This window comes from Drosophila ficusphila, unplaced genomic scaffold (assembly GCF_018152265.1).
Source record: "Drosophila ficusphila isolate 14025-0441.05 unplaced genomic scaffold, ASM1815226v1 contig_791, whole genome shotgun sequence".
Taxonomy (NCBI): domain Eukaryota; kingdom Metazoa; phylum Arthropoda; class Insecta; order Diptera; family Drosophilidae; genus Drosophila; species Drosophila ficusphila.
In genome coordinates this window covers 18,592,535-18,619,269 of record NW_025064737.1, presented here as the reverse complement: position 1 = coordinate 18,619,269, position 26,735 = coordinate 18,592,535, and the positions used below count along the sequence as shown (strand labels likewise).

General features: G+C 41.3%; 4 protein-coding genes and 1 long non-coding RNA gene across 6 annotated transcripts; 3 read left to right on the top strand and 2 right to left on the bottom strand.

Annotated features, from left to right (window-relative positions):
- The first annotated feature begins 7,956 nt into the window (after window positions 1-7,956).
- On the top strand, window positions 7,957-8,578 carry LOC108091601 (kunitz-type serine protease inhibitor 2). Of its 2 annotated transcripts, none has more exons than XM_017190880.2 (2): window positions 7,957-8,073; window positions 8,139-8,578. In XM_017190880.2, exons 1-2 carry the CDS (start codon window positions 8,044-8,046, stop codon window positions 8,364-8,366), a joined length of 258 nt encoding a protein of 85 aa, XP_017046369.1. In that variant the 5' UTR covers window positions 7,957-8,043; the 3' UTR covers window positions 8,367-8,578. The 2 variants fall into 2 exon arrangements, with proteins under 2 accessions (XP_017046369.1, XP_017046368.1); XM_017190879.2 differs by having other exon boundaries at window positions 7,963-8,073; window positions 8,125-8,578.
- On the top strand, window positions 8,537-8,969 carry LOC108091602 (PI-actitoxin-Axm2b). The gene is made up of 2 exons (XM_017190881.2): window positions 8,537-8,642; window positions 8,700-8,969. The coding sequence occupies exons 1-2, from the start codon at window positions 8,564-8,566 to the stop codon at window positions 8,882-8,884; spliced, it is 264 nt and encodes an 87-aa protein (XP_017046370.1). The 5' UTR covers window positions 8,537-8,563; the 3' UTR covers window positions 8,885-8,969.
- A 151-nt stretch (window positions 8,970-9,120) lies between these two features.
- Window positions 9,121-9,546, top strand: LOC122320757. The gene is made up of 2 exons (XR_006245818.1): window positions 9,121-9,217; window positions 9,277-9,546. It is a non-coding gene; the product is annotated as an uncharacterized LOC122320757 (long non-coding RNA).
- A 1,361-nt stretch (window positions 9,547-10,907) lies between these two features.
- LOC108091689 (ankyrin repeat and SAM domain-containing protein 1A) lies at window positions 10,908-20,765 on the bottom strand. The gene is made up of 12 exons (XM_017191018.2): window positions 20,434-20,765; window positions 17,302-18,193; window positions 16,323-16,641; window positions 15,807-16,258; window positions 15,531-15,753; window positions 14,062-15,058; window positions 13,787-13,998; window positions 13,435-13,725; window positions 13,207-13,369; window positions 12,907-13,056; window positions 12,710-12,841; window positions 10,908-12,652 (listed from the first exon to the last, which is right to left on the bottom strand). The coding sequence occupies exons 2-12, from the start codon at window positions 18,179-18,181 to the stop codon at window positions 12,509-12,511; spliced, it is 3,963 nt and encodes a 1,320-aa protein (XP_017046507.1). The 5' UTR covers window positions 18,182-18,193; window positions 20,434-20,765; the 3' UTR covers window positions 10,908-12,508.
- A 4,547-nt stretch (window positions 20,766-25,312) lies between these two features.
- On the bottom strand, window positions 25,313-25,890 carry LOC108091608 (early lactation protein). The gene is made up of 2 exons (XM_017190889.2): window positions 25,726-25,890; window positions 25,313-25,667 (listed from the first exon to the last, which is right to left on the bottom strand). Exons 1-2 carry the CDS (start codon window positions 25,862-25,864, stop codon window positions 25,444-25,446), a joined length of 363 nt encoding a protein of 120 aa, XP_017046378.1. The 5' UTR covers window positions 25,865-25,890; the 3' UTR covers window positions 25,313-25,443.
- Between the last annotated feature and the right edge of the window lie 845 nt (window positions 25,891-26,735).

Sequence of the window (26,735 nt, the reverse complement as noted above, 5' to 3'; positions counted from 1 at the left end):
CAACACTTTCTTGGGGCCGGGCAGCCAAAAGAATGAAGTCCAATTCAAATTGAACAATTACAATTACGGAAAAATCTCAGTCAGCCGGCGTTTGGCTTTTTCTTCAATTTCGGCCACATAAATCAAGGAAATGTCAGAAATTTGCCATGACTTGTCGCGCGTCTGGGCTTTGGCCGCCAAATTAATGCAATTTTGTGTAAATTACTCATTAAAAACGAAATAAATTTCCAGTGGAAGGCATAAATCACGCCTTATAGAGCGGTACAAGCCACACACACACATCACACACAACCACACACAACAAAACACAAGCGGCAAATGGCAAACAAAAAACGAGCTGAAACCTCAGCGAAACAAAAGTCTCGATTACCCGGCCAGGTTGTAAATGAAATTTTCATTTTGCCAGGCAATCGACGGGGTGCTTTGGGGGGAAAACTCCAATTAGATATTTTATTGCTAATGTGAGCTTGTCAGATCGCCCGAGCCTGGCCAACTCGAGTGTCCAGCTCGGCTGTCCAATGTGTTCGGTGCCTGTCTACATCAATTAAAAGCGCATTTGACAATGATATTTATACTTGGGCTCGGTCCTCGGTTTTGGGTACCAAGTTCGGTAATTATAGATCAACTGACCACCAGTGGAAAAGTGTGCTCTTTCGGAAAATGTTATATATATGTTGCACCAACAACTGGAATGATTGGGCAAATGTCCCGGTGCTTTGTGTGTGTTTTTGGATCGATACAACATTGTTGCAACGCCAACCAGCCAGGCAGCAAATTATCAGCGGGCCAAAACAAATGTAAAAATGTTTGAATTCGTAACAAACACACTCAGTGGCCATATTTGTTTGGGCCCAAACTAATGACGTGGCTTGCTGGCCGGTGTTTTAATTGTGAAATGCCGTGCAATAAATTGCAAGATGGCCAAAAAACCGAGTGAACCAGGCTAGCGCACGGTGGCATAAATCGCAAATACTTCGTTTAAAATTGTCCATTAATGGTTCTGATCCCTAAACATATAATGTATAAAACTTTTCTATTCGAGATTTTTGTTGAGTTTTCTATAAGTGAGCCATATCTTTTAAAAGCACTAAAATGCGGACACCCATAATAGCCAAAACTGGCAGAATCGAACTTTAATCTTTAAGTTTTTATTTCGGACTTACCACTTACTGATTTGTGGCAAAAATTATCTACCCTTTTCCCATAGTAAAGTGAACCAGAGCGAGCCCAATATCCTGAGCGCAACTGCAATTCAATTACAGCTCAATTTCATGGCAGCAGCAGAGAGCCATGGCCATTTAGAGAGCACGGCGACAATTTGTTTATGGAACCGCCGCGGACTTTAAATGGTCCGGTGCATAAATCACTCGCTCTTGGCTCCGATCAACCCCGATTGTCAATTGGCAATACGTATCGCCTGTAATTGGGAAGGCGGAGTTGGGCCCAAAACATCACCCACCAGCAATAGTAACTTGGCCAAGTGGCTGCTCCTCCTCGGCCACTGGCTGCTGGTTCACAGCAATTTCGCATGGCAAAACAATTTGCATGGCTCGCTGATCCACTTGCAATTAGACTGGCGTGTTGCCCTCGGGACAGCGGCAACATCAGCCATTGTACAGCAGCAACATGCCGCAGAGTTGCTAACTGTTGCCACTTAATTTCTTAATTCCCCATTGCGTGTTGTACCTACTGCTAATGACATCATTTGCCGGCCAAGATCGGCAACATGGCAAATAGCTAATGCTCTATAGGGATCGATATCCGAGGAATTGGCTCGGGGAAATTCCTTCAGATTAGTGGCTTCTCAACAGAGCTTGTATTGTCCTTTGGCCTGGCAACTGGCGGCAACAAGTGGCACATTGCATGCCTGCGACTCGCTTGCAACACACCAGCAACTCTGACCACGAGCAACTCATAAATGTGGCCGACACAAGGCAAACGCAAAACGACTTCCTGCTCCTCGAACATGTCATGGCGGGCCAACAAACATGCAACAAACCTCACATATGTGGTTGTTCTGCACTTGGGAAAAATTAAGAATCTAATAAATAAATTCTAAATATATTTAATTGAACGTTAGTGTCTCGAAAGAATTGGCATTAACTATCTGAAAGTACAAAGTCTATAAATGAATTATTTTTAACTGGAAACAACTTATTTGAAGTGATAGTTGTTTTTGTAAGTGTAGCACAATATTTCATGCACGCAGCCGCCTCTTCAAAAAGTCGGTTGCTGCAGTTGCTGGTGTTGCTGTTCCTGATGCTGATGCTGCTGCTTCATCTTTAGCGGCCTCTTCAGTCAATAAAAATCTCTGGCAAAAATGTTGCTTACGAAAATCCAACAACCACCGCATGCCAACATGATTTTTCTTGCTTTTTCATTATTGTATTGCGACATTTTTGCGTTGGTTGCTGCTCTGCGAAATCAAAGCACGCCAGCAGCAACAGCAACAGCAATAGCTGCACCAGCAACATGCACAGCAGCAGCAGCAGCAGCAGCATCATCAACGACATCGCAGCAACATGAAGGCGACGCTGGCAACAAATCGCTGGCGAAAAATGTGCGCGCGATAAATTTATGTTGGCAACATCAAATCGACGTAAATTACGCGACGCCTGGTTACCAGACTGCCAGTTAGCCAGGCGGCGCTTTGGCTGTTAAATTCTTGGCTCGAAGGGGGCAGAGCAATCGGCAATCGCGGCCAAGACTGGGGCAGATGTTGCTCGAGAGAGCGAAGACGGAGTGACTCTAGCAACACATTAATTCACGCGTACTTAACACGACCAACGCACCATGGGATAAATTATAAATTTCAAAATTAAAAAACATTATTTTGAACTAAAGTTTTCAACCATTCAATATGAATACATTGCGCAGTTTTGAGTAACTAGATAGATTTAATAAATCTTAAAATGTTTCCCAATATAACTATCTATGATTTTTAGCCCACCGTGCACTGTGGCCATTCAGGTTGCTGCTGCTGCTGGTTGTCATCCCATCTGTAATACAAACGCATGCCTTGATTGTGGGGGAAGGGGCATAGAAGCTGCCGGCAAATTGCTGTTTGTAATTGATTTAAATACGTTGACGTTGCGTGGCAAATAACTCAGGCCCGCTGCTCGAGTCGAGTTGATTATATGGCCCGGACATTGCTGCTTAATTGTTGCCACACAACCCCAGAACTTTCCCAAATTGCGATCGCTTGATGCCAAGCCAATGCCAAGACTATGCCATCCAATTGGCTTTATCATTATCTCGCTGGCTGGCTGGCTGTTTGGCTGGTTGGCGTGAAAGCAAACAACGGCGGAACAACAGTCGCCAATTATCGTTTTGATTAATGCTCGCTGCCAAAATGGATTTTCATAAGCGCTTTTCACCATTTCTTCCCATCAATTATCATAAATACAAACAAATTTGCAATAAACTGCACAGCACGCAGTGGTGAAGGCAATTTTCCAGCCGGGTTAAAGGCAAACAGCCATTCAGCAGGCACAAAGCATTGCAGCAACATCGCAGTACACACAGCAACACCAACGGGCAACAACTTCAATTACAATCACGTCAACATCATTTTCAACGCAACGAGATATATTTCTATTAGCCGAATTAATGTCAGCATAATTAATCACATCCAATAATGTTCAGTGACCAGCAAAAACAACAAACAAACAGCAACGAGCAACAGCAACAACAGCAGCAACAGGGAAACCAGCAACAGCCTCAGGGTCAACAGTTCGTGTTGCACCTTTCGAGCGATTCCCGCAAGACCTTCACACTTTTGTTTATTGGCCACAATGCGTAGGTTGTAGCCAGGGGCATTTTATATGGCTTGAGTCCGGGCAGATCGGCGAGAGACTCTCAGGAGGCAGCAAAGCTAATGCAATTTGATTGTTGGCCCGGTGTTTCGCCTGACCAAGACGAATTTCTTATCCAGATGATAACGCTGGCAGGTCATAATTGCAATGGAAGGGAAAGAAGTAATACTGGGAAGCGATATAGCAAACTTATTATTGTTTTGAGGCAAAAATATAAGCCTTGAGCAATTAGTTAAATTTAAGAAGCATACAATCTTTTGCGTCCAATTAGGAACACACCTATTAATTATTTTTGACAAGGTTCTAAAAAATGTCAAACTATCAATTAATAAATTGAAAAATTCTTTTGTATTTCAAATTAATACTAAGTTTACACTAATATTCATATTTTACTATATTTATTGTGCTTTATTCCTATCCTGCATTATCATTAACATCTTTGCAGCCACACCATAATTTGTATCCAGCAGTTTAAAGGCGTTTTCCACGTCAGATTCTGGATCAAAGTTTTTGTTTGGTCATTTGATTTATTTGGCATAATTTTTTTATTGGCAGTTTCAACACGTTGATGGCTATCAATTTGCACAAATTAAAAATTAATTGCAAATTTATGGCTTTTAATTTACTTATCTTTTGATTTATGCCCAACCATTGCCGCCGAAATACTTTTTATGATTTAAAGCTCAGTCGGACACTGCGCAGATTCGTTTTTCGATTTTATAGCCTTTTTTTGTGGTCCAGTTGCCTGCACTTAGAATAGTTAAGAGGCAAGCAATTTAACTGAAATTAATTGCAAGTGTTTTATATTTTATTTTTTGAACATTTGAGAGCTGATAAAAAAGCCGTCCAACTTGAGCCCGATTAGTCCAAGCGGAAGTGGCACGTCAACGTCACATTTAAGCCAAAGGCTACAAAAACCGAAATAAAATCAAATAAGAGAGATCGCTATAGTCTAGTGCATCGACTATCAGATACCCATTCCTCAATTAAACAATAGGAGATGATACGCCCCATAGGGTGGTGTGCGTAATAGTGAGCGTGGCACAAATGCTTAACAATCTTGCGCAGAGAGTAGATTGACTGATAATCCTCTGATGAAGTTGCAAGGGCTTCCGTCAACCTGTTACATACTTTTTAACAAATACAGTATACCCTTTTTACTAAAAATTGAGTAACGGGTATAAAAATAAACTAAACCAAATGTAAATGCAATTTGCAAATTTTACTTGCATTTTTCTAACCATATTCCAATTTATACGAAGGCCCCTTCCGAACTGAAATTATTCAAAGGCAAAACGATAAAAGGCAAACGACTGGCAAGGCAACGACTCGCCAATTGTTTTGGGCCAGGCCCAGATCACTTGACCATTGCCACCAAGCAGCCGAGGAGCAGCAGATGGAAGCAGAAAAATGCAACAATAAATCTCATTTTATGCAGAGCGCAGAGCGAACGGCCCTTTTATAGGTAACGCTAATGTGGCCCAAAATTGAACTTGACATTTGAATGCCCAATTAACCATGACGTCGACCAGAGCCGGGAGTCCAGGTCATGTCCGCAGCGTTTTCAGTAGCAATGCCAATGCATTGGCCAGACTTCCACTGCCGCTTCCATTTTTCAGGTCAAGTTTTTGGACATTCCGATGCGTTGTGTTTTGGGGCCCGGTTTATTGGAGCAATTCGGGCTTTTTGTGGGGTGCTCGAGTGGTGTCGCTCCTCCTCGGGCTTCCTGCTAATTAACCCACATTCTTGAACCGTCCGACTTTTTCTTTGCTCTTCTCCCAGACTGCTGGCTCTTTTATCTCAGCCATTCGAATCGCTGCGGTAAAAATTTGCCTGTCATAAAATGCCTATGGAACTGGCCAAAGCTCAAATGTGTCGAATACTCTTAGTGAAAGAACATCTTCTGTTATGTTGTTTTCTTAACAATAAAAAAATTCAAACTGTTTTCAAAATAAATGGTGTACTGCATTATGAATTTTGTTTGGGAAAATGCTTTCAAGAATATTTGAACATAAGATGAAAGGGTATTTCTTGAGTCAATTATCTTCTTGATTCAATTACTTTACTATTCCGATGTGAGTGCAATTCTCACGCGGAGGCAACTCGCCGGTTCACGAACAGGCTGCTTTTTTCGGACTGGTCTGGTCGGGGATGATTATAAAATTGCGATAAATATTTATACCGCTCTTAGATTTATGGTGATTCATATCAACAGCCGGTAGAGCGGAGTCATCTCTGGCATCGGGTAACAGGTATCGTTCATAAACATTTTTATTAGCAATAATTGCACAATTTTCCAAGTGGTTCATTTGCGTGTGCAGCAAAAAGAGAAAAAAAGGAAAACAAAAAAAAAAAAACATCTGGGCAAACCAACTGTCATCAATCATGGAGTGGCGATAAGCAAACTTCCTGGCCTTGGCAGCCCCAAGGGTCAATCGCAAATGACCATAATTGCCAAGTTTTGGCGAAGAGTAGCGAGAAAAGTCAAATGCCACATTTAAATAATAATTCGAATTATGTGTAATCAATTCGGTTAAAAGTCTTAGCCTGATTTTTAGAGCATTAGAGCAAATTGTCATGGCCGCAAGCCGAACTTCAAACTTAACTGTATTTATTAATAATTTATATTATTTGTTTATAGAAGGCCGACACTCCAGCGAAGGCCAATGCTGCTCACTTAGCTAATGCTGTGCCATAACTTAATGGTCGATTTGCTTTCAAATCAGAACCCTAAGGAAAAACCATTTGCTGGCATTGAAAATAATTAAATGTTTTCGTAATTTATTTGGCATTTTCAACAATAATTCGTTTCGGAAATACATAGATTTTTCTCTACTAACTTTAATACATTTGTACACAGTTTCGAACAAAATAATAGTGGCTGGCCTAGAATGAGATCATTTGTTTGTTTGCTTACAAGTGTGAACTATTAAAAAAAGGAAAAATAAAATCACAAGCAATATCTTATATTCTTAAAGTTAATGAAAACTGTTCTAAAGAAAATAATTCTCTTATTGTGAACGTTGCTGTTAATAAATAAATTAAATAAACAAAAGTGATCTACATTTGGTAGTCGCCTTACAAGCAAAAAAGTCAACTACATTTTCATGTGTAATTGGGTGCCAGTGCAACCCAAATTTCTGGGTGACTGCTAAGTGTTTTGTCTTGTAATTTACAAATGCAAAATAGCCAAATGTGACAAAATGCATTCGCCTGACAATTTATCGTGTTGCCAACTCCAATGCACTGCTTCCTTGGCGATTGGGCTGGCCCACCTCCTCCCTCCTCCCAAAATCCTCCTGCTGTCTGAATCTCCGGGAGTTGGAGAAAAAAACTAGTTTACGCATTTTGCGTGTAAGCAGGCATTGATAGGCGATGTGGATTTATATTTATGGGCCTAGCCGGGCGTGGCCTTGATCTAGAATTTCAGTTTTGCCGGCCGAGCGTTTTTCCGACGTTTTCATTTTCATTTTCATTTTTGTTGCAGCGCCGCACAACGCGGCGTATGTGTGATGTGTGTGATCTCGGGAGATCTCAGGTGAGTTAAGGTGATGTTTTCATGTTAGCCACTTGCACCGACCACTTGCGTAATCACATATCGGGGTGCTAAGTACCGGTTTAAATGCCGGCCCAGACCAGTTAGCTGGTTTCTATATATTTTATGCATCTGAACTGAAGCGCCGTGGAAACGCGTGCGACTATTTTACTCATTTTTCCACGACGCATTTCTGTATAGATTTGTGCACTTGTAATTTATTGAGAAATTTAATTGAATTCGCATGCTCGCCAACCGGTCGCATAATTTTTGTCCACCCGATTACACATTGAGCAATTGCTCGATCACATACGTTTTTCCCCCAACTCGAATCAGAGTTTTTGCACACAGTTGCTGAAAAAACCATTCTGTGAAAACAATACGTCAAGTGTTTTAATGGTAATACACTTGGAGAAAATTTATAGGTTTAATAATTATAAATATATTAATTTAAAAAATATGCTTCTTTTTGAGAAAGGCTAGAAACAAAACCAAACAAATAAAATTATCATCTCATTGATGATTTTTTTGAGTGCACTTTCTTTGAATGGGACTATAAAAACTCCGATATTCTTGTTCAGTTTTTCAATTGGTTTCAACAATACCGCAGGATGTTGTGCCTACGCATAGCTGTCTTCATTTGTCTGGGAATTTTGGTACTAGCTGAGGATATGGATTCATTACAGGATCAATATGAAAAGGAGCAGTACCGGATACGAAAAAGTGTGTCATTTACAAAAATATACATTTTACAATAACAAAACTACTCTATAGGTATTTGTGTCCAGAATTCAGAATATGGCAAGTGCAAAGGACATCGTCGCCTGTGGTACTACAATCTAAACAAAGGCAAGTGCCAAACGTTTATCTATTCCAATTGTGGTGGCAATGGAAACCTTTTTTATACCCGCGAAAGCTGTCAGGAATTCTGTGGTCAATACAACTGGAAGAAGACTGCGATGATTGGAGGTCGACTCGTGGTTTCTTCTATAAGTGAACATGGTCTAAGATTGTAAAAATTCCACAAATTCCACAAATTCAAAGTAATTTTATTATTAATACAATAAGAAATACGGTATGGTATGGTATTTCAACATTCCAACTAAATTAGCTAAACAAACCGGAACACATTTTAATTAGCCGAAAAACGTTTAAATACCCCAACAGTTACACATTCTATCTTAGAGAAGTTTTTGAGTTGAAATAGTAAAATATGAAAACGCTTGTAGTTTTTCTTTGCTTCCTGGGGTTTTTTGTTGCAACTGTTCAGCCTGCAGAAAAAGATAGAAATGGTGAGCTTCTGCTTTAATTTTATTAAGAATAATTAAAACTGTAATTGCTTTCTGGAGAATTTTGTTACTTTCCTTCCCAGTACGGCAAATGCAACGGCCACCGAGTCCTGTGGTACTTTTCGATTAACCAAAAAATGTGTGTCCCTTTCGTTTTCTCAAATTGTGGAGGCAATCAGAATCGCTTCTTTACCAAAGAAATGTGCGAGAAAGCTTGTGCTCCACGTTTTTCTATTTTTAATTAAAAATTAGAAGAAAATTTATAAATGATGTATTATAATATATTTTAATAAATACAGCTGCAAAGATGTACGTTACTTGAACAACACATTTTAAAGTTTTTTTATATTTTTATTTTTAAAGGTTTCCTGTAAGTGTATGGCTTTTGTAATTTACGTTCTAAACACATTTTCATTAGTTACAAAATTTGTATAAAGTAGTATATTAAGCAAATGCTTTGTTTAGCCAGCTTACTTTCTATTCCGAGTTCAAGTGGTTAAGAATGAAAATGTTTTTCGTCTTTCTGGTTCTTTTTACTAGTCTTGTGGCTTCTGTTCATCCTAAAGAATATAGAAACCGTAAGTTTTTTTTTATAATTTTTGAGATCTAGGTTTTCAAATTTTAAATGTCATCCCAGCCATTTGTCACATCATTTTTGATCCCGGAAGATGTAGCTCGATGCGAATGGTGTGGGCCTTTTCAGAATATGAAGATGAGTGCATAAGTGTGGCCTATTCAGGATGCGGTGGCAACAGAAACAGATTCGCCACCAAGGCTCAATGTGAACGTTTTTGCGCGACAATTTATGAAATTTTTCACCTTTAAATTTACTTAATTAAATTATTTTTCTTAGTCAGCGATGTTGACTAAAGCTGCTTTTGTAATAAATAAACAAATCTTGACCAAAGCTTTTACACTTGAATTATAAAAGCATCATTTGACTAGATTTAAGGGCAAATGTTCACACTAAAAACGCTTTCGTTTTGACCACAATTTGTTGGCGTCTGGCGGTTTTTTTGGTACAACTGGTAGCCGGCGCTCAGGAATAAAAGCCAGGCGGAACAAGCAGTGGAAAGCTTGGCTGACTTCCACTTTTACATATAGTATACCCGCTTAAAACACACACTTTCACATTGGCGGAACTTTAAATTTGCAAGGGCTGGGCAAATATTCGTCGCTTGCTGGCATTTAAACCAGGCCAACAGCATCGGCAGTAATGGCGAAATGAAAGCTCGCCTGAAAAGTTTGCCAGCCATTATATATTTTGTTTTTTTTTCCATGGGCTTTATTGTGCGCCGTTAGAGGCATAAATCACCGACGAGGGGGCAAAATGTGCAAGTTTACAGGTTGACTCGCCGCGACTCGTACGCAAAAAGCACATTGCCAGAATGGCAATCGCAATCGCAATGGCAATGCCAATGGCCAATAGCGAAATCAAAGAATAAAGTCACGCAATTTCAATTACAAATAAACGCACAGACGGAGAAATGGCCAATGAGGGTATCCTGATGCTCAGCTACACATATATCCATGGCAATAGCCATAGCCATAGTAATAATAATAATAATGAAATTGTGATAAGCTGCGCGCCACAAATTGCACGCGAGTGAGACGGAGAGACAACAATTTAAACCGTTAAGCGCAAGATGAGGCATCAAATGTTGCCGCCAAGAGATGGATTCGTGACACGAATCGAGATCGAAAGATAATGCTTACAAATATGATAAATTTGAGAATATAAAAATATATTTAATTTTGTATATATGCTAAGATAGCATAATATTTGTCAAATATACGTTGAAAATTTATGTTTAGGATCATCATAAAAATTTTTTAAATATTTTTTCTATATAACCAGCGCATCTTTTAAGATTACTGAAGACGTCGTCATTCTGGCTGGCTTGAATCTTCGCCTATCGGATGTCTAACCCCGTTTGACGCAGGCACTTATTGTGGCCAACAACATTAAGCCCGAACTGCGCTTCGGTGTCGGCCAGTGCCAATTAATATTCGCATGATCAAATGGTTAACGCATTTAGCCGTATAAAAAACCAACAAGACGTCGCTGCGCTCCGCAAACCGGCTCACATTAAATTCGCATTTACGCGCTGGCCTTTGTGTAACTGATCGAGCTTTTCCCCTTTGGCCAATCCTTGTCTTCTTTCTGGCCAAGATCCCGCGGCCTGTGGGAAAGTGGGGCCTTAATTGACATCACGAGGCGTTTAAACGGCCGCCTGACCCCTCAAAAAGAGTTAAACAACTTTTGACCTCAGTTAATTATGTATTTATTTAGTATTTTCCTTCGATTTCAGTTTTTCGCTCATTCTTTTCTTTGGATAAACACTTAAAAATTTTGAATTTGTGTTGTCACAACTTTTTCAATCTGCCGTATATATTGATTTTATTAAATTTCTTTAGTTATGGGCTAGGCTGGTTGAGTACGACTTTGTATATATAGTTTTAATAAAATTGATTTATTTTCCGTGTGCGTGTCTATGGCATAACAAACTGCTGCCCAGAGAAAATGGATTAAGATGAGTTTTATTTGTAATTATCTTCGATTTTGTATTGAGTAGGTAGGTACTTAATGGAATCTCTTGTACCACAAGCAGGCTAACATTTAAAGCGTTTGCGTACATCGATATAGAAGGGTCGAGAATACGCCTCGTTTAACACTAATGTTCAAATAAAAATATTCTAGGTAAACCAAGTCAAAATAATACCAATAACAACAAGGCCTGGCCTCAAACGAAAAACAATATACAATTGAATAAATGCAAATACGTACATGATTTGATTAATGCTTTAGTAACAACTAAGGGACTAGTTAAAAAGTATTTTAAAAGTATTTAAAAAGTATCGTAAAATATTCTCAAAAACATACTTAAAATGCAGATGACTCGACACATCGATGCAGTCAATTCATATTCACGATTTTGTAAGCATTCACTTGCTTATAACTTGATGCGTTGTCTGTCCTTTGATTTGATTCGATTCGCTTAAATATTCAATTAAAAATTATATAACAACACGCATACATATCAATATTAGAGTTAGTCGTATGTATATATGTATAATATATAGTAAATGTGATTAGCCAATAGGTTATAGATCTTCATGAATGCGGGATATGATTTTGCATTGCTCTTCTTGTTTTCAATTCAATTCTCTGCCTTTAGCATTTAACATTAATAAAATTGTTTAATAAGCCAATATATTTAATTTCTTTGCTCGTATGCCAAACATGATTTTCCACTCTTTGTTTATCTGTTTAAAATTTGCTAAAACATTTTCATTTACTATTGTTTTATATCGTCATGTTGACGCTTTCGTTACCACATAAATGCAATACTTCAATATGTTTTTGGAATCGGGATGCAATTGTTACCCCTGCAAAATGTTCTAATTATAATTGTTGTTTGCAAAATGATCTATTAATTAAGTCAATTGGAAAGGAAAGCTTTCTGTTATATTTGGAAGTTGTGAAGCTCTAATAAAGTCTTCATTTGGTTTTGGTGCATTTCTCTTAATTGGAAAAAATTGTGCCTTTTGTTGATTGTGAGTCTTTTTGTTCGTTTCGTTTGTAGTTTTTTCTTTGGCCATTCGAATAGTTAAATAATTAGAAAAAAACCCGCCCACTTCCCGCTCGTATAAAAGACAAATGCGCAAGGACTACAAACTACTAGTTTCCTTACAAAAATTCCCTCTAACTACAACTTGAACAGAGCCCCATAATTGGTGAGGCAAAATAGTTTGGCGCATAGGCTGCGACTTCGACTGTGACTGCGACCGAGACTGAAACTGTGACCTGGCCTGAGTGGTGCCGGTGGTGTCGGCGGTGGTTGCTTTCCTGTGGCCAGGTCCTGGCTCTATTTCCCGCCACAAAACTCGCCCTGCAGCATTCCGTTGTCCAGGAGCAGTGACGGCGTGGTGGAGATTCCATCTCTAAGTGCCAGCTGATAGGCCACCTCGAAGGCCTGGCCCAAAGTCAGGATAATATCGCTGGCCAGATCCTGCATTAAATACTAGTTTTATAATCTGTAAATACGATTTTCCTTCTTAATACTCACTGTGCTTTCGACCAGGAAAACATGGCAGTAGTGCAGGTCCTGCTCCTTGGTTATGTAGGCAAAATGCCTAAGGTCTTCCGAATCCTGGCAGGCACAGTTGATGTTCTGAATCTCATGTTCGCAAATCGTACGCTTCAAATCAAACAACCATTTTTTAATGATGTGCTTATAAAGATCTCATATCTTTGAACCCTCACCTTGCTGCTCACATCGATGAACTCCACTCCGCGATGGCAAATGGCCAACGAGAGTGGTGACCCCGATTTGCCTTCACCTTTCAGCTTTTGTATGGACTTCTTGGTGGACTCTGTGCCACGTAGTTCTTTCACAACCGTTGAGCCGAGATACTGTCGTGGGAAAAGAAAGTAAATAGATAAATATCGTTAGTGCGAATGTTGGATATCGTTTAAAAATTATTAAAAAGTTGGGAATGCAAAAAGGCTGTTATCTAAGAAACATTAACATTTTAAAAAACTTGATTTTTATTTTTTACTTACTTGAACCTCGTAATTTATGCTCTCGTTGAGCAAAGTCTGGGCCGAGTGGCGCCATTCGGTGGTCCTTAGATTGGACGGAAGGCCCAAGAGAAGCTCCGAAGGAGCCCTTATTTGTAGAGCGGCTGTCTTTCTAGCTGGTGGAGCCGGTGGTGGTGGTGCGGGGCTACAAAATTTTGAAATATATTTTATTAAGAGAAGTAGTTATATTTTATTTTTGTAATAATTTACCGGCTCTTGCGATATCCCGTAATGGAGTTGCGGTGATTCACAGGATTGGCGGGTATTCTTGGTGGTGCCTCCCTTGTGGTTCCATTTCCATTCGTTGTCAGCTGATTGGTTTCGTTGTTCTCGCCTAGAGGCGTCTTCTGGGACTTGGAGTCACTGTCCCTCATCTGGCGAATGTAAGCCAGCGATTGCAGGATGCGTCTCCGGTGGCCAAGTTTGTTGATCTCCAGCACCGTTTGCAGCTCTACATCCCACACTTCGCTAACACTTTCAATCGTGTTGTAGAGATGCTTGCTGAAAAGATAGTACCCTTTAGTATTTTTATTGAAAATTAGAAGGGATAAATGAAACCTACTTAAAGAACTCCAGGTACTCCGGCAAAGCAATTGAGTTGAGCCACTGTTGCAAAGTGGCCACTCCCATTTGCTTGTTTTCTTGTTGAGTTTTCAGAGGCACCTGCGATTGGAATTCCGCTGATGGTAAACTTTGCACAAAACGCAACAGTTTTGGAGCATCCCGCTCGGGAATGTGAAGCAGTGGGATATCCGGCTCCTCAAATACATTATGCTGGGAAAGAAAGTTATAATATCAAGCCAGCTGAAACAGCTATATTCTGATCATAGATCTTACCACAAACTTGTAGTTATCATAGCCGTTTTCGAACAGCATCCTCTCCAAATGAAGCAATCCTGCAGTGCGCAATCTATTGGCAAGCTCCCTTCTTTCATTGGGCACCTCCATATCCTCAAAGTCCAGTTCAATATCGTGGGTGGGCGTAATGCTGGTGTTAAGAATTCCACTGCCAAAGTTCTCGATAATCTCGGAGATTTTCTTGCGAGCCTCTTCGGCATTAAAGGGACTTAGAAGGTTTATGGAGTTTCGGGCTGCCGAGTGACCACTTCCGGGAGATTTTGCAGGTGACTTAGCTGGCGATTTGCCAGAGGATTTGGTTGGTGATTTAGAGGGTGATCTTGGAGGTTTGATGATGGCCGATTCTCTGGGTGAATTTCCATTGGCCTCGACTGGTTGATTGATTGGCGTTGTTGGCGGCTTGATGAATTTTCTTTCCGGAACCGCCGGCTTGGTGGGAATTGGGGGACGAACTCTGGGTAGAGTTTGCTGTGGCTTGTTCTCCTCCTGGATTTTCAACTGCACCTCGCAAGACTCCTTTAGCTGCTGGGAAGCACCTTTCAATAAACCTGCGAAGGGAACGTCGCTAACAAACTCCTCCACGTAGTCCGTCGAATGGGATAAACTGTGATCCGAGCAAGAGATGCTGGAGCTGAGGGATCCAGAGGAAGGAGCCGGACAACGGGGCACCACCGTCACCGTGTCGTCGTAATCATAGCCCGGAGTACTCAGAGTCGGCAGCAGTTTCGATGGCGAGGAGCCAGTCTCGATCATCAGTTGCTGGGCAGCCTGCAGCTGGAGCAGAGCTGACCGACGCTTGTACTCCTGGCTCAGAGGTCGAATCCGCTCGTGGATGGTCCGCTCCGCCTGGCTGGAACTCGGAGGCGGATGGTCCGGCGTCGGTGGCTGTTTGTAGTGGGTGGGACTGCTGGGAATCTGCTGCTTGGCCTCGCAGTTTTCGTCGCCAGCATTTGATTTGGACGCCGCATTTGCACCACTGAAAATAAAAATTCCTCTTAATATCTACCTAAAGTAAAAGTTTGTATCTATTTATGTATTTCTTTATGCTATAAATTAAGAAACTGTTTTGCCTGCCAATTAGGTATGTTTAGTCAAAGGCTAAATTTATGTTCAAGTTTTTGTTGGTAGCATATTCAGTAAAACTTTACCAAACCTACTTACTTTAGTTAAGCAACAAAGCTCTTTAAAGTTATAAAATAATTTGGGTCACCCAACAAATTGTATAATGACTTCACAACAACTATCGGCATTAATGTTACATTTAACGTTCGTGTGGGAGCTAATTTAAGCTACACTGAAACCCAATTAACACTTTTACTGCAGTTGCAGATGGGTTAGGTAACACAACATGTGTGGGACGGATAACATAAGTACTTAAAATAAATTATACCAAACTAGGCCTCTTGTTTACTAAGTTTAATTCACATTTTATTATTTTCTTTGCTTACCTACTGTTCCGATTGCGCTTTAGTTTTCGATTGGGATTGTAAGACTTCAAGGTGGCATTTTCTGCTGACTTGAGGAGCTCCTTCGATAGTTTGGTGGTTGCACTTCGAGGAGCTGGAATTGGTCGCTTCATGGAGTTGGTGGCCGGGGAATCCCCACTGGAATTGGGCACACTCGTCTCGCTGTTCAGCTCCGAGCTGCTGCACTGTCGGTCCAACATATCATCTGAAGGTAAATTTATTAGATTAAATAGATTTAGATTAATATAAATTACTTACTGCTGGAACTGAGACTCATTCCGCCGGCAATTGCCGATCGTGTGCTCTGCCTGGCACTGGCATAAAGACGATCGTTCCGCTGCCTTTCCCTCAATTGGGTCTCATCAAAACTCATGCCGCCAACACTGCCATGACTTTGATGCGAATACGGACTGTCGCTGGGCGGCTGGCGGCGCACCTGATTTTGGCCATGGCCATGACCGTGGCTCTGACTTTGGCTTTGACTGGATGGGGAGCTGTAGCTAAACTGCTGCCCAGGTCCCGCGTGTGTGGGCGAAACGGAGAGGTTGCGTCTCGGCGGTTTCTTGGGCGGTCCCGCCGGTGCAAAAGTGCTCATCTGCATCGGCTGGCCAAGACCGCCGGTGGAGCAGCGAGATCGAGGCGAAACCGAAGCCGGCTCAAAGCTGCTCAGCGACGAGGAGGGACTCACACTATAGCCCCCACCCATTTCACTAAGTTGGAGTACGGAAAATCAATCAAATTAAAATCTAAAAATCTAAGCTAAATGTTTCATACTTTTGACTATGAAGTGGAGAGTGTGAGTTGAGATCCTGGTAGAAGCGATCCTCTGGCTGGAGAGCACTATCCAAGGACTTTCCTCCGTTGTAAGGACCTCCATTTCCCGCACTCAAACGCTGTTTACTGTATCCCGATTGTTGCATGGAGTGCGAGTGGTTCAGCAAGTGATTGTTGGAGTTGAAATGGTAGTGGTTGCTGTGTGGCTGTTGCTGTTGCGAGTGGTGCTTGTTTTGGCCACGTCCTGAGTTCGCAGCTCCCGAGTGCTGCCTGTAGATCACCTCGTCGCCTTCATCGGTGTCCATTTGGTTACGGAAGTCTAAACGAAAAAGGAAGAATGTTATTTAAAATGAACAAAACAACAGCAACAGAAAGGCTTTGATTTTTTGTCGATTTTTTGCCAATTTTTATGATGTTCCCCTTTCAAGATTTGCAAGAAATGGATTTGCGGAAAAGTGATGAGATCCCAGCACATCCAAGCCCACAACTTATTCAATTTTTATCCGATAAGTGGCATACCTCTATGAATTTGTTATTAAAATATCTATAAAGCTGCATCATTAGTTTATTTTCGATTATTTGCTCGATGATTTTTCATTTTTTATGATAATAGGGCACATCAAAATGTGCAAAAACTGGATTTGGGGAAAACTGATACTAAACCTCCATAACCTTTATTGTTTTTACTTTGTAAAACAATTTTCAGGGCTACGCACACAATTTCATATAAAGTTAATCAAACGTAAGATTCTCATTGAAAGTCATGTAAAGACCTGCAGTTATCTCCGTCGTACTTTATATATATTCGTACCCAAAGTGGGTCAAATTTGCTTATATATTACTTCGATATACAGTATTACTGCACTTCACACAATTGCGGGTGATTTAATTAAAGCAGATGTAAAATAAAACTCACATAACAAGCAATAAATCATCTGAACAATCAAAGCAATGGGTCGTAAAGATTACGCATACGTACTGTTGATCACAGCCACAATGTGTTTGGTGACATGCGGTGGAAACTCGCGCAGAATATCCAGAGCGGTGCGTCCTTCGTTGTCGGTGGCACCCAAATTGATGCCAGCTTTCAGAAGAGTTCGCACCACATTCTCCTTGCCGCATAGAGCTGCCTCGTGGAGAGCAGTTCCCGAAGGAGTAAGCAAATTCACACTGACTCCGGCGGACAAAAGAACTTCCACCACGCTTTTGTGGCCATTTCGACTGGCCAAATGCAGACAGGTGTGGGGAAATATGGCTCTGCTCGGGGATGCCGGCGAGGATGGGGAGGGGGTTCCACTTTCCAAGGCCTCGGTGCCCAGATGAGCTATCAATTCCGGATGCGCACGTATGAGCATTTGAACCGCCTGCAACCGACCATATTGTGCTGCCAAATCCAATGGGGTTTCTCCCCGGGAATTTCGCATATTGGGATCCGCATCGTGGTTCAGCAGAAGAGCCAAGGCTCCCGTGTGTCCATGTTGTGCGGCACAATGCAGCGGTGTTTCCTGCTCGATTGTCTGCAGATTGGCACTGGCCGGTCGATAAGGATGCGTCAGCAGCAGTCGCACAATCTCCGTTTCTCCTGCCCAGGCAGCCAAATGCAGAGGTGAAGATCCTCGCGAATCCGGAAGATTTGGTGAAGCCTCGTGGGCCAGCAGTAGTCTCACTATATCCTCGTGACCATTCAGACAGGCATGATGCAAGGCGGAGTAGCCTCCACTGTCCTGGACATTAACTCCTGTTCCCCTTCGCAAACTGGCAAGGGGTCCTGCCCTTTTAGCCTTCTGGCTCAGGACCTTCTCGATGTGCGAGATGTTGCCATTGCGAGCCGCCTCCAGGAATTCCTGATCCTTGCCCATTGTAAAAAGAGGCTGCAAAAAGGTATCAATGAAAAAAGTTTAATAAATTTTTTCACTGACTTTAATAAATGTAAATTTTTATAAGTTATTTGGAAGTTGATAATAATGCTTAAAATTTTTATAAAATAAATGTCCGTAGCTTTTTGACATGTACGATTTTATACTACAAGGAAAATGCACGTTTTTTTCTGTGACTGTATAAATGTTATGCATTAAACATTTCAAACGTGATTTCCTTTGAATTAAATTACTCCCACGAGCTCAGCCCTTTTAAGTCGTTTAACAATGTTTTCTTCCTGTGTGTTAATGGCTTTCCATTAATGGACTTCCCTGCACTCCTAATCGCTTAAAGACAAGCCCCAACCTTCGGGGAGGGGGCAAGTCTGTCTGTCTGCCTTGAGTTGATTTGCTGCAAATGAATTATGACTGTCAAGTGTGCTTCATTAAAACGCCTTCGGCTTTGTGGCTTCGCAGGCCTTTGCGGGTCGCCTTTTCTCCTCTTAGCCCTAATGACTTTTAGCCCGTCTTTCCATTTAAGTCGACCACCCAGCCACCCTGAAACCCATTCACGCGCAGCTCTCAATCGGCGGAGGGGTTGCCATTAAAAAAATTGCACAATAAGTTAGGAGGTTGGGTGGTTCTGGTGGGTGGGGTGGGTGGTAGGGAGGAAATCTGGGGGGTTAGAGGGTTAGAGGGTGTCGAGTGGAGCTTTGCTCCTGATGAAGAGCTTCTCACGCGCTGGAATATCTTCGAGTATCTTTGATATATGTACGTGACACATTCCACACAGAAACCATGGGATAGCAATTTTTACTCCGTGATGTGACAGCAGTTCCCCTATGAGATGCAGATAAAGCCAGTTAATTATGGAGATGATGTGAGAGCACAAATAAAGCGAATATTTGTTAATAAATTCAAACCGTATGAATGAGCTTATCTACTTTTTGTTATAGTCTATAAATTATAGGTTTAAATACGGTATAAGGTCTGTCTTATATCATCTATAGCTAAGATCAGTTTATTTGATCATTGAGGCAATTCGAAATAGCAACTTACACAACGAGTGATAGAATTAATTTATACCTGGAAAAATCATATAATTACAGTTAATGAAATTAACTTTTTTTCTATTGTCGTAACGATAATGTGACTCAATGAGAAACACCTTATTTCCAAGTAAATAATTTATATCTCCAGTCTGTTTTGTTTTCTATTATATTTGTTTTTAGCACTGGGACTGATGCGTCAGAAAAAAGTTGCACAGTTTTTGCAATTGTGTGATATTTGAGAAACGGGTGAAAATCAATCACTTGTTGAATAATCAGATGTCTGGGTTATTATTCCAGGTTCTAACTCAATTTGAGGCCCATAGTGCCGAGTTTTAACCAGATAAAGCACGTTGCAGGCGCCTAAAAGCGGACTGCATTCCACTTTTGAATGCTTCAATGAGATAAATACTCGACGGCAACAGATAATCACCTGCTTACACACACTGCGACGGCGGTTTTACACACACGCACACTGCTGCATGTCCGTTTATCATACTACATACTACAAAATTCAACAAAAGGTAGGTTAGGCACATCCTTGGGGGCAAGGAAAGGGTCTGGAGAGCGGACAAGAGAGAGTCCGAGAGAGAGAGTTGCAAGGAATGCGCCTGCTCTGCCGCGCCCACCACCAACTTCTCCCGCATCCCCGCCCCCCCGAATCCTTAACCCCCAGAGTCCTTGCCCAATCCTTAAAACCCCACCACACTCCTCTCCCCCAAGCTATTCATAATTTTTCGCTTGCAAAACTCTGAGGCGTGTCAGCCGCAAAGGATAAAGGATAAAGGGGAGTGTACGGGGCTTATAACTGGGGATGCGTTTAGGCCAGGACCAGAGAATGGCAAACGGAAATTGAGCCACATTATAAACGGCTTGACACCAGCCACAACAACAAAACAGAAGCCAACATTGCCAATTGGCAGCAGGGATTGTGCAGTTCCTAAGCCATAATTGGGTCAAAGGATGTTGACCCTAGGCGAAGCTGGCTAAAAGCCCATTCCCCCAGCCCAGCAGCTATGGCTGAAAACCATTTGTCTGGCAAATCGTGTTTCCCGTCTTTCCGATTACTTTTCTATATACTGACTGGCGTACATTGTTAACGGGGTTCTCACACACAATTTGTTATTGGCACTCCGCTTGATGCACTTAAAAGGCGTGTACTTCCATATACACACACATTTTCTACAGCACAATTTTCGCTTTTACCTTTTCGCTTAGTTTATTTGGGATGCGTCGTCGTCGCTCGACTCTATATATATATATATATTACTTCCGTTGGTGGGCGGACTTTCTTCGTTGATTGAATAAAACTCATTTGATTCCGCTGCGATTTATGGTCGGTCGTCGTCGTCGTAGTTGTCGTTGTCGTAGCATTAACCTCGCACATCTTCCCTAGCACATTTTTTCCCACCGCCTGAGATTCCGATTCCGTTTCGAATTCGGATTCAGATGCTCAGATGTTTCAGTGCTTCCGTCTGCGATTCCCCGTGTCCGATTTTTTTAGAGTTCCGATTTTTCAGCTCCGCCCGACAGCGACTCTCGCGTGCGACTGAATCTGAATCTGAGTTCGGGGCCCCGGGGTTTCAGCGTTAGTTCCGTAATATAATTTCCAGATACCATGCCACACACACTTGCCACTCGGCTCTCTCCGCCGTGCGCCGTGCACTTTGCTCACTGTATCCGACGAAAGTTTTTCTCCGACTTTTTCTCCGATTTTTTCTCTGTTTATGAGACAGCCCACAATACGAAATTTCAGCGCTTTCACTTGATTGTTTTGCTTCTCACAATGCGGGCGAAAGAGCGGTGAAAATGCATGGGGTTTTTTTTCTTGTCAAAAGATATCGAGAGAAAGAGTGGAGCTTGGAGAGAACAAATACATTTTTGTTTGTTGTTTATCGGGGCGATAATACGCTTTTGTTTACGTATTTTCATGTGCGAAACTGACAGACGCACAGCCGAACGAGAGCGTCTATATCTCTCGGGAGAGTCAAGTGTATTATAAATAGTTGCAATCACTGGGCAGGAATGCAGCATATAAGGGAACACGCCTTTAAATAAATAAATGTTCTTGCGCTGAAATGCAGCGGATTGAGTTACCGATCGGTCGGATCGGGTGATTAATGATCTGTGCGAGGAATGCCCCCGACAAGCGGGCAAATGGATCTGGTTTATATCTCTGGCAGATCTTGGGGCGCCGCGATTAGGAGCATTTACCCATGTGTAAACAGGACCGATTAGATAAGTGGGACAGTCGTTTTTAGAATTTATCTTGAAGTACATACTTGCTTAAAACTTAAAAAACTTAAGCAAACGTTTGCCAATAATAAAGATTCTAACTATATGATTGGATTATTTGTTCTGACTTAATCAAATATTTCAGTTCTTTAATATGACATATGTATTTAGTTATCTTTCATAATAATCTGGAATAAATACTAGACTCAAATGTTTAATAATAATAATGATATAATTTTTAAACGACTAAATAGAATAAATTATTTTGAAGTAAAAACAAGTTCTTTACCAAAGAAATACAATATAGTCTTTATTTTATTTGAAATAAATTTCTGTAATTTTGATTTGCTTAACAGAGGAAAGAGAAACTTTATAGTTCCTGTTTTTAATAATTTCATGTAGAAACCTCTATTTAATTGACTGTCCCAATTGCTATGCGAGCACTTTCCTACACCGAAATGTGACCAGTTCCCACAGTTACTGGCTCACATTTCGCAGTGCCCACGAAGTTCCCAAACCCAACTCAACGGAAATTTCTCACGTACTCGGGGTACCCGGCTATCCACCAACCACCACAAAAAAAAAAAAAATAACACAATTGTAACTACTCATGTAGTAAACAAAATATGAGTAACTTTTTGTGGTACCCCTTTTTCTGGCGCCCTTCGCTTCCTCACTTGTTGTTGTTACTGAGCTTTCGCTGGCATTTCTCTCGCTCACCGAATATCACGCATGCGCCCTGTGGAGCTTTCTTATCACTCATTTGTTGTGGGTCTAAGCTTGGATTGTGTTTGTTGGGGCTGAAAGCTTTTACCATCAGCTGATTTGATAAGAGATGGCTTTTAACACCTTGGCGACACATTTAATGAAAAACTTATTCCACCTTTTACTTTATGTGAATCAAAACAATATAAAGTAGTATCTAACTAATTTTAACCTTTTTTTAAAAAATATTCTTTTTACTTTATGATATGCTAAATTCATATTAGGTGCGCAACTAAGTTCTCGCTGTTTGTTAGTAGATGGCTCTAGCAGTAAGAGTTGGTCGATTTTGACATATCCAAAACTTCACAAACCAAGCTTAGACATGTGGTAATCAAACTTCTGTGACACATAAGTGATTTCGTTTTCGCATTATATACTTCTGGTTAAGTAAAAATGCTTAATGTTGTGCCAAAAAACCGTCATTTGCGGGAAGTGTTGATTTTCTTCTTCCATTTGAAAAAAGCGGCAGCTCAATGCTGCTCTGAGCGAAAAAAGACGTCGTGATTGGTTTCGTCGCTTCAAAGACGGGGATTTTGATGTTGACGACAGTCCTAGTGAAGGAAGACTTAAATCCTTCGAAGACGCTAAGTTGGAGGCCTTGTTCGAAGAGGATTCGTGCCAAGCTCAAGAAAAGCTTGCTTCAGAACTAGGAGTTACCCGTCAAGCCATCACTGGGGAACGGTATCGAACTCAATTGATGCGATTGAGCCGAACACTGCGCGAAAAGCGGTCACAATACGAGCAGAGGCACGAAAAAGTGATTTTACTGCATGACAACGCTCGGCATCACGTTGCCAAGCTTGTTAAAACCTACTTGGGAACGCTCAAATGGCAAGTCCTACCCCACCCGCTGTATTCCCCAGATATTGCGCCGTCTTATTTTTACTTGGTCCATTCGATGGCACATGGCCTGGCTGATCGGCAGTTAAACGCATATGAAGACATCAAAAAATGGCTTGATTCGGGGATAGACTCAAAAAATGAAAACTGCTGGCGTCAAGGTATACGAGCTCTGCCAGAAAATGGGAAAAAGTTGTGTCTAGCGATGGGTAATACTTTCAATGATTCAGATGTTAAAGTTTTTTTAATATAAAGTTTCATTTTTATCGAAAAAACAGCGGGAACTTAGTTGCGCACCTAATATTTCAACTTTTGTATTTCAATATTTAAGCCTCCTCTATTAGCTGTTTTGATAAGGGCCAACGCTTAACCCCTTGGTGACCGTGTGCCCCCGTGATAGTTGTGCAATGACTGCGACATGAGTTATGGCTAAATAGCTCTATGGCTCGCCCGACTGCCAACGTGACTCACTTGGTCAGCCCCAAGAGCTCCGTTTTGTGGGCGGACACATGCGGCGAGTTGTTGTGGCATGCCACATTCGCACACTGGCAAACAAACCGAGCCGCAAACAAATAAAATAGACAGACGGCCAACACCTACGACTGCTCCAACGACCCACCGCATGAGTTTTCATACTCAATTGCCGCAAATGCCACAAATATGTGTAATTGACTTGAAAATGCGCCAAGCAAATCAATCCGCACACAGTCGTTCCGCCGGCCGTCCGTCGTCCATCCGTCCGTCCAGAGTCCATATTCGACCTCAAGTGCAGCGCGTGAACTCATTCTCATTCGCTGAGTTACACTTAACAAAATTATTGGGCAATTTGTATAAATACAAATTTATTGAATTTGTAGTTTTTGGACTGAAAATTACTTATTTAAAAGAACTATGATGCTACAAAGACGGTTTCTTATGAAGAGAGTTTTAATATTTCAATATATATTTTTTAGAAATACAAGCTAAGATCATTGCTAAATGTTTTTAAGTACATTTTATATTTACAAAATAAAAAAATATTTATAATTATGTATTGGGTTATATTTCTAACCGCAAGTAGAAAACATTATTTAAATAACGTGAACTTTGCTTATATTTCTCCCAGTGTATATCGGCTCAGGTCAGCTCCGCTCGCTTGCTGTGTGATTGATGAATGTTGCATATTTCGGACGCCGTTGGCTGCCACCATTGTGTGGCATTAATGAGACACCGGCCATTTGTTTTGCCATTTTTCGCCATTGCTGGCTGACAATGAAACCGAACTTCGGTTGCCTTACAAATTGTGAACTGTTCGTTGGTGCACAACTTCCCCTCCTTCCCCCTCCATTTGATGCATATATATTATAAGATTGCCCCTCATTGCCCGCGATCATTGTGGATTGTGGAAATCGTAACGTTTTATGGTTATTGTAACACATCGACTTTGCAGCAATTAGAGGCGCATTATGTGGGCTTTTGGATATTTTCGGATCTCGGGATTTAGTGCCAGCGATAGAAGAGCAGAGTGCCAGCAGAGCTCTAGCGGAACTGTTTATTACCATAAATAATTGTCAACGCCAGCCGCGAAACGTCAACTGATATACTGTCATGCCCTGATCTCGGTTTGGGTTCGGTCTGTGCATTTGGCCCGGTATTCATTTCAGCTAACTGCACACTTGAAAGGCCCAGAGCCGCCGACCGATCTGCGATGACTACGCCGCACCCTGACGTCACTTTTTTTTGGGTGGGTGCAGCAGCAGCAACAGCAACAGCAACAGCAACAATCGCAGCAATAGTCGCAGCAGCAGCAGTCGTAGCAACATCAACATCAACATCAACTGCAACAACTTATGACTACATGTTGCCACGCGGTGCCACATTGTTTTTGTTCCTGCACCGCATTCGCCCTGCATTGCTCATAATAAAGTCATTAGAATGTACGAGTATCGTTCGCTTTTGAGGCGTTAATGGTTTAGTTCCGCTGCATTGAGTGCGCGACTTGCGGTCGCTCAACTTCCGCATAGAACAAATTGGTTGGGAATTGGGCATTAGCCATGCACTAATATAGCGCGGAGCTTATCGTTCATATCGGCCAGGGGTGGGGTCCAGAAAATGTAACAATTTATTATTGCACTTAGAGCCATAAATTGTTGCACTAGCCTAGGCGGGTCAGCCAAGACATTAAAGTAATTCCTTAGAAATATCTGATTCAGAATCTTATATTGCTTTTTAAATCAGAAAATAACGAAAGACATGCTCCTTAAAATACCTTTTTATAAGAAAGATATAAAAATCTTTATTGTTTTTATTTTTAAAGGTAAATATTGTAAAGTATGTAAGCTCATTTTTATTCAGTTTTAAATTTAGCTTATTAGATACTTCTTACAGTTTTTGGTTTTATTTGTCATCGTATTCGGAATAGTAATCTGGAGCTTCCTCGAATTCCGACTTGGTATTCACAAAACATACATTTCGACATGTGATTTCACTTGGAAACCGATTGGGATTTCCCCCGCAACCACTGTACATGAACTCGGTGCATCGGTTGGACATATAGTCGTAGCCAAAGACCTTGATGAACTTCTTGCACGTTCCGTAACTGGGTATAAATAGGCACTTCTCTGCAAGTAGAACCAACTATTAGGTATCTCTGCCTTAATTCTTATTTACTTGACTTACCTTGAAGGATTTCTAAGCCGCCTACCTTATCTATACGACTCGCACGTATATTATCCTTTTTTCTTTTTTTGGCTCCATTTACCTCGGTTGCCCAGAAAAGTGCGCAAAGCAACGCCCAGAAGGTCAGACTTATCCGCATGGCTCTGATTCCAATCACCAAGTGATTTCCAGGTATTAGCAAAATTATTGTTAGAAACCTCAGCGAATCTAATTTGATTTGAAAGCAGAGTAAATAAACAATTTATTATGTCACTAACAATAAAGTTAGAGAATTTAGTTTTGTTATTTACAATAGCGGATTTAAAAATACCAAATAATATATAATTTATATTGAAAAATAAATATTCAAAAAAACTCCAATTCCTTGAAAACATTTAAATTTAATTTACACATGAACGAATATTTGTAGTTCGAATCAATTTTTACCTAGTGTTTTTATGTGATCTATCCATTAAAATCCGAAATAAATCTCGGAATTTTGTCAGTGTACATAAGGCACTTCTGCTGATTGAAAACTAATTTTGTTCTCACAGAACGTCAGCCCCAAAATGATGACGCTGAACCAAAGTGAACCGAGCCGAACTGATTGAAGTGCAGCTCAAATTGAAAGATTGAGTGCCCGGCCGTCCAGTCTGTTTGTCAGTCCGTCCATTCGTCCCTCTGTCCCTTAGTCCATCGGTCCATCGGTCCATCTGTATGTGGCATGTATGGCAAGGGGCAGGAGCAGCCTGTGTCAGTCAGTCTGGTGGCAGACAAAATGTTGCTAACGATGCTGCTGGGGCTTTTGGGCCATCCAGGCTACAGCCTACAGCCTACAGCCTCCAACCTCCTGGCTCTTTGGCCAATCTCGTGTCATTGTCGCACGACTCACGACGGTGATAAATAATCATCAGTCAGTCAGCGGAGCAGTCAAGTGCTCGCTGGCTCCTGCTTTTCAGCTTTTCTTCTTTTCAGCTTCTCTGCTTTTCTGCTTTTCCAGTGCCTCTAATTAAGCGCCGATGCAATTGCAC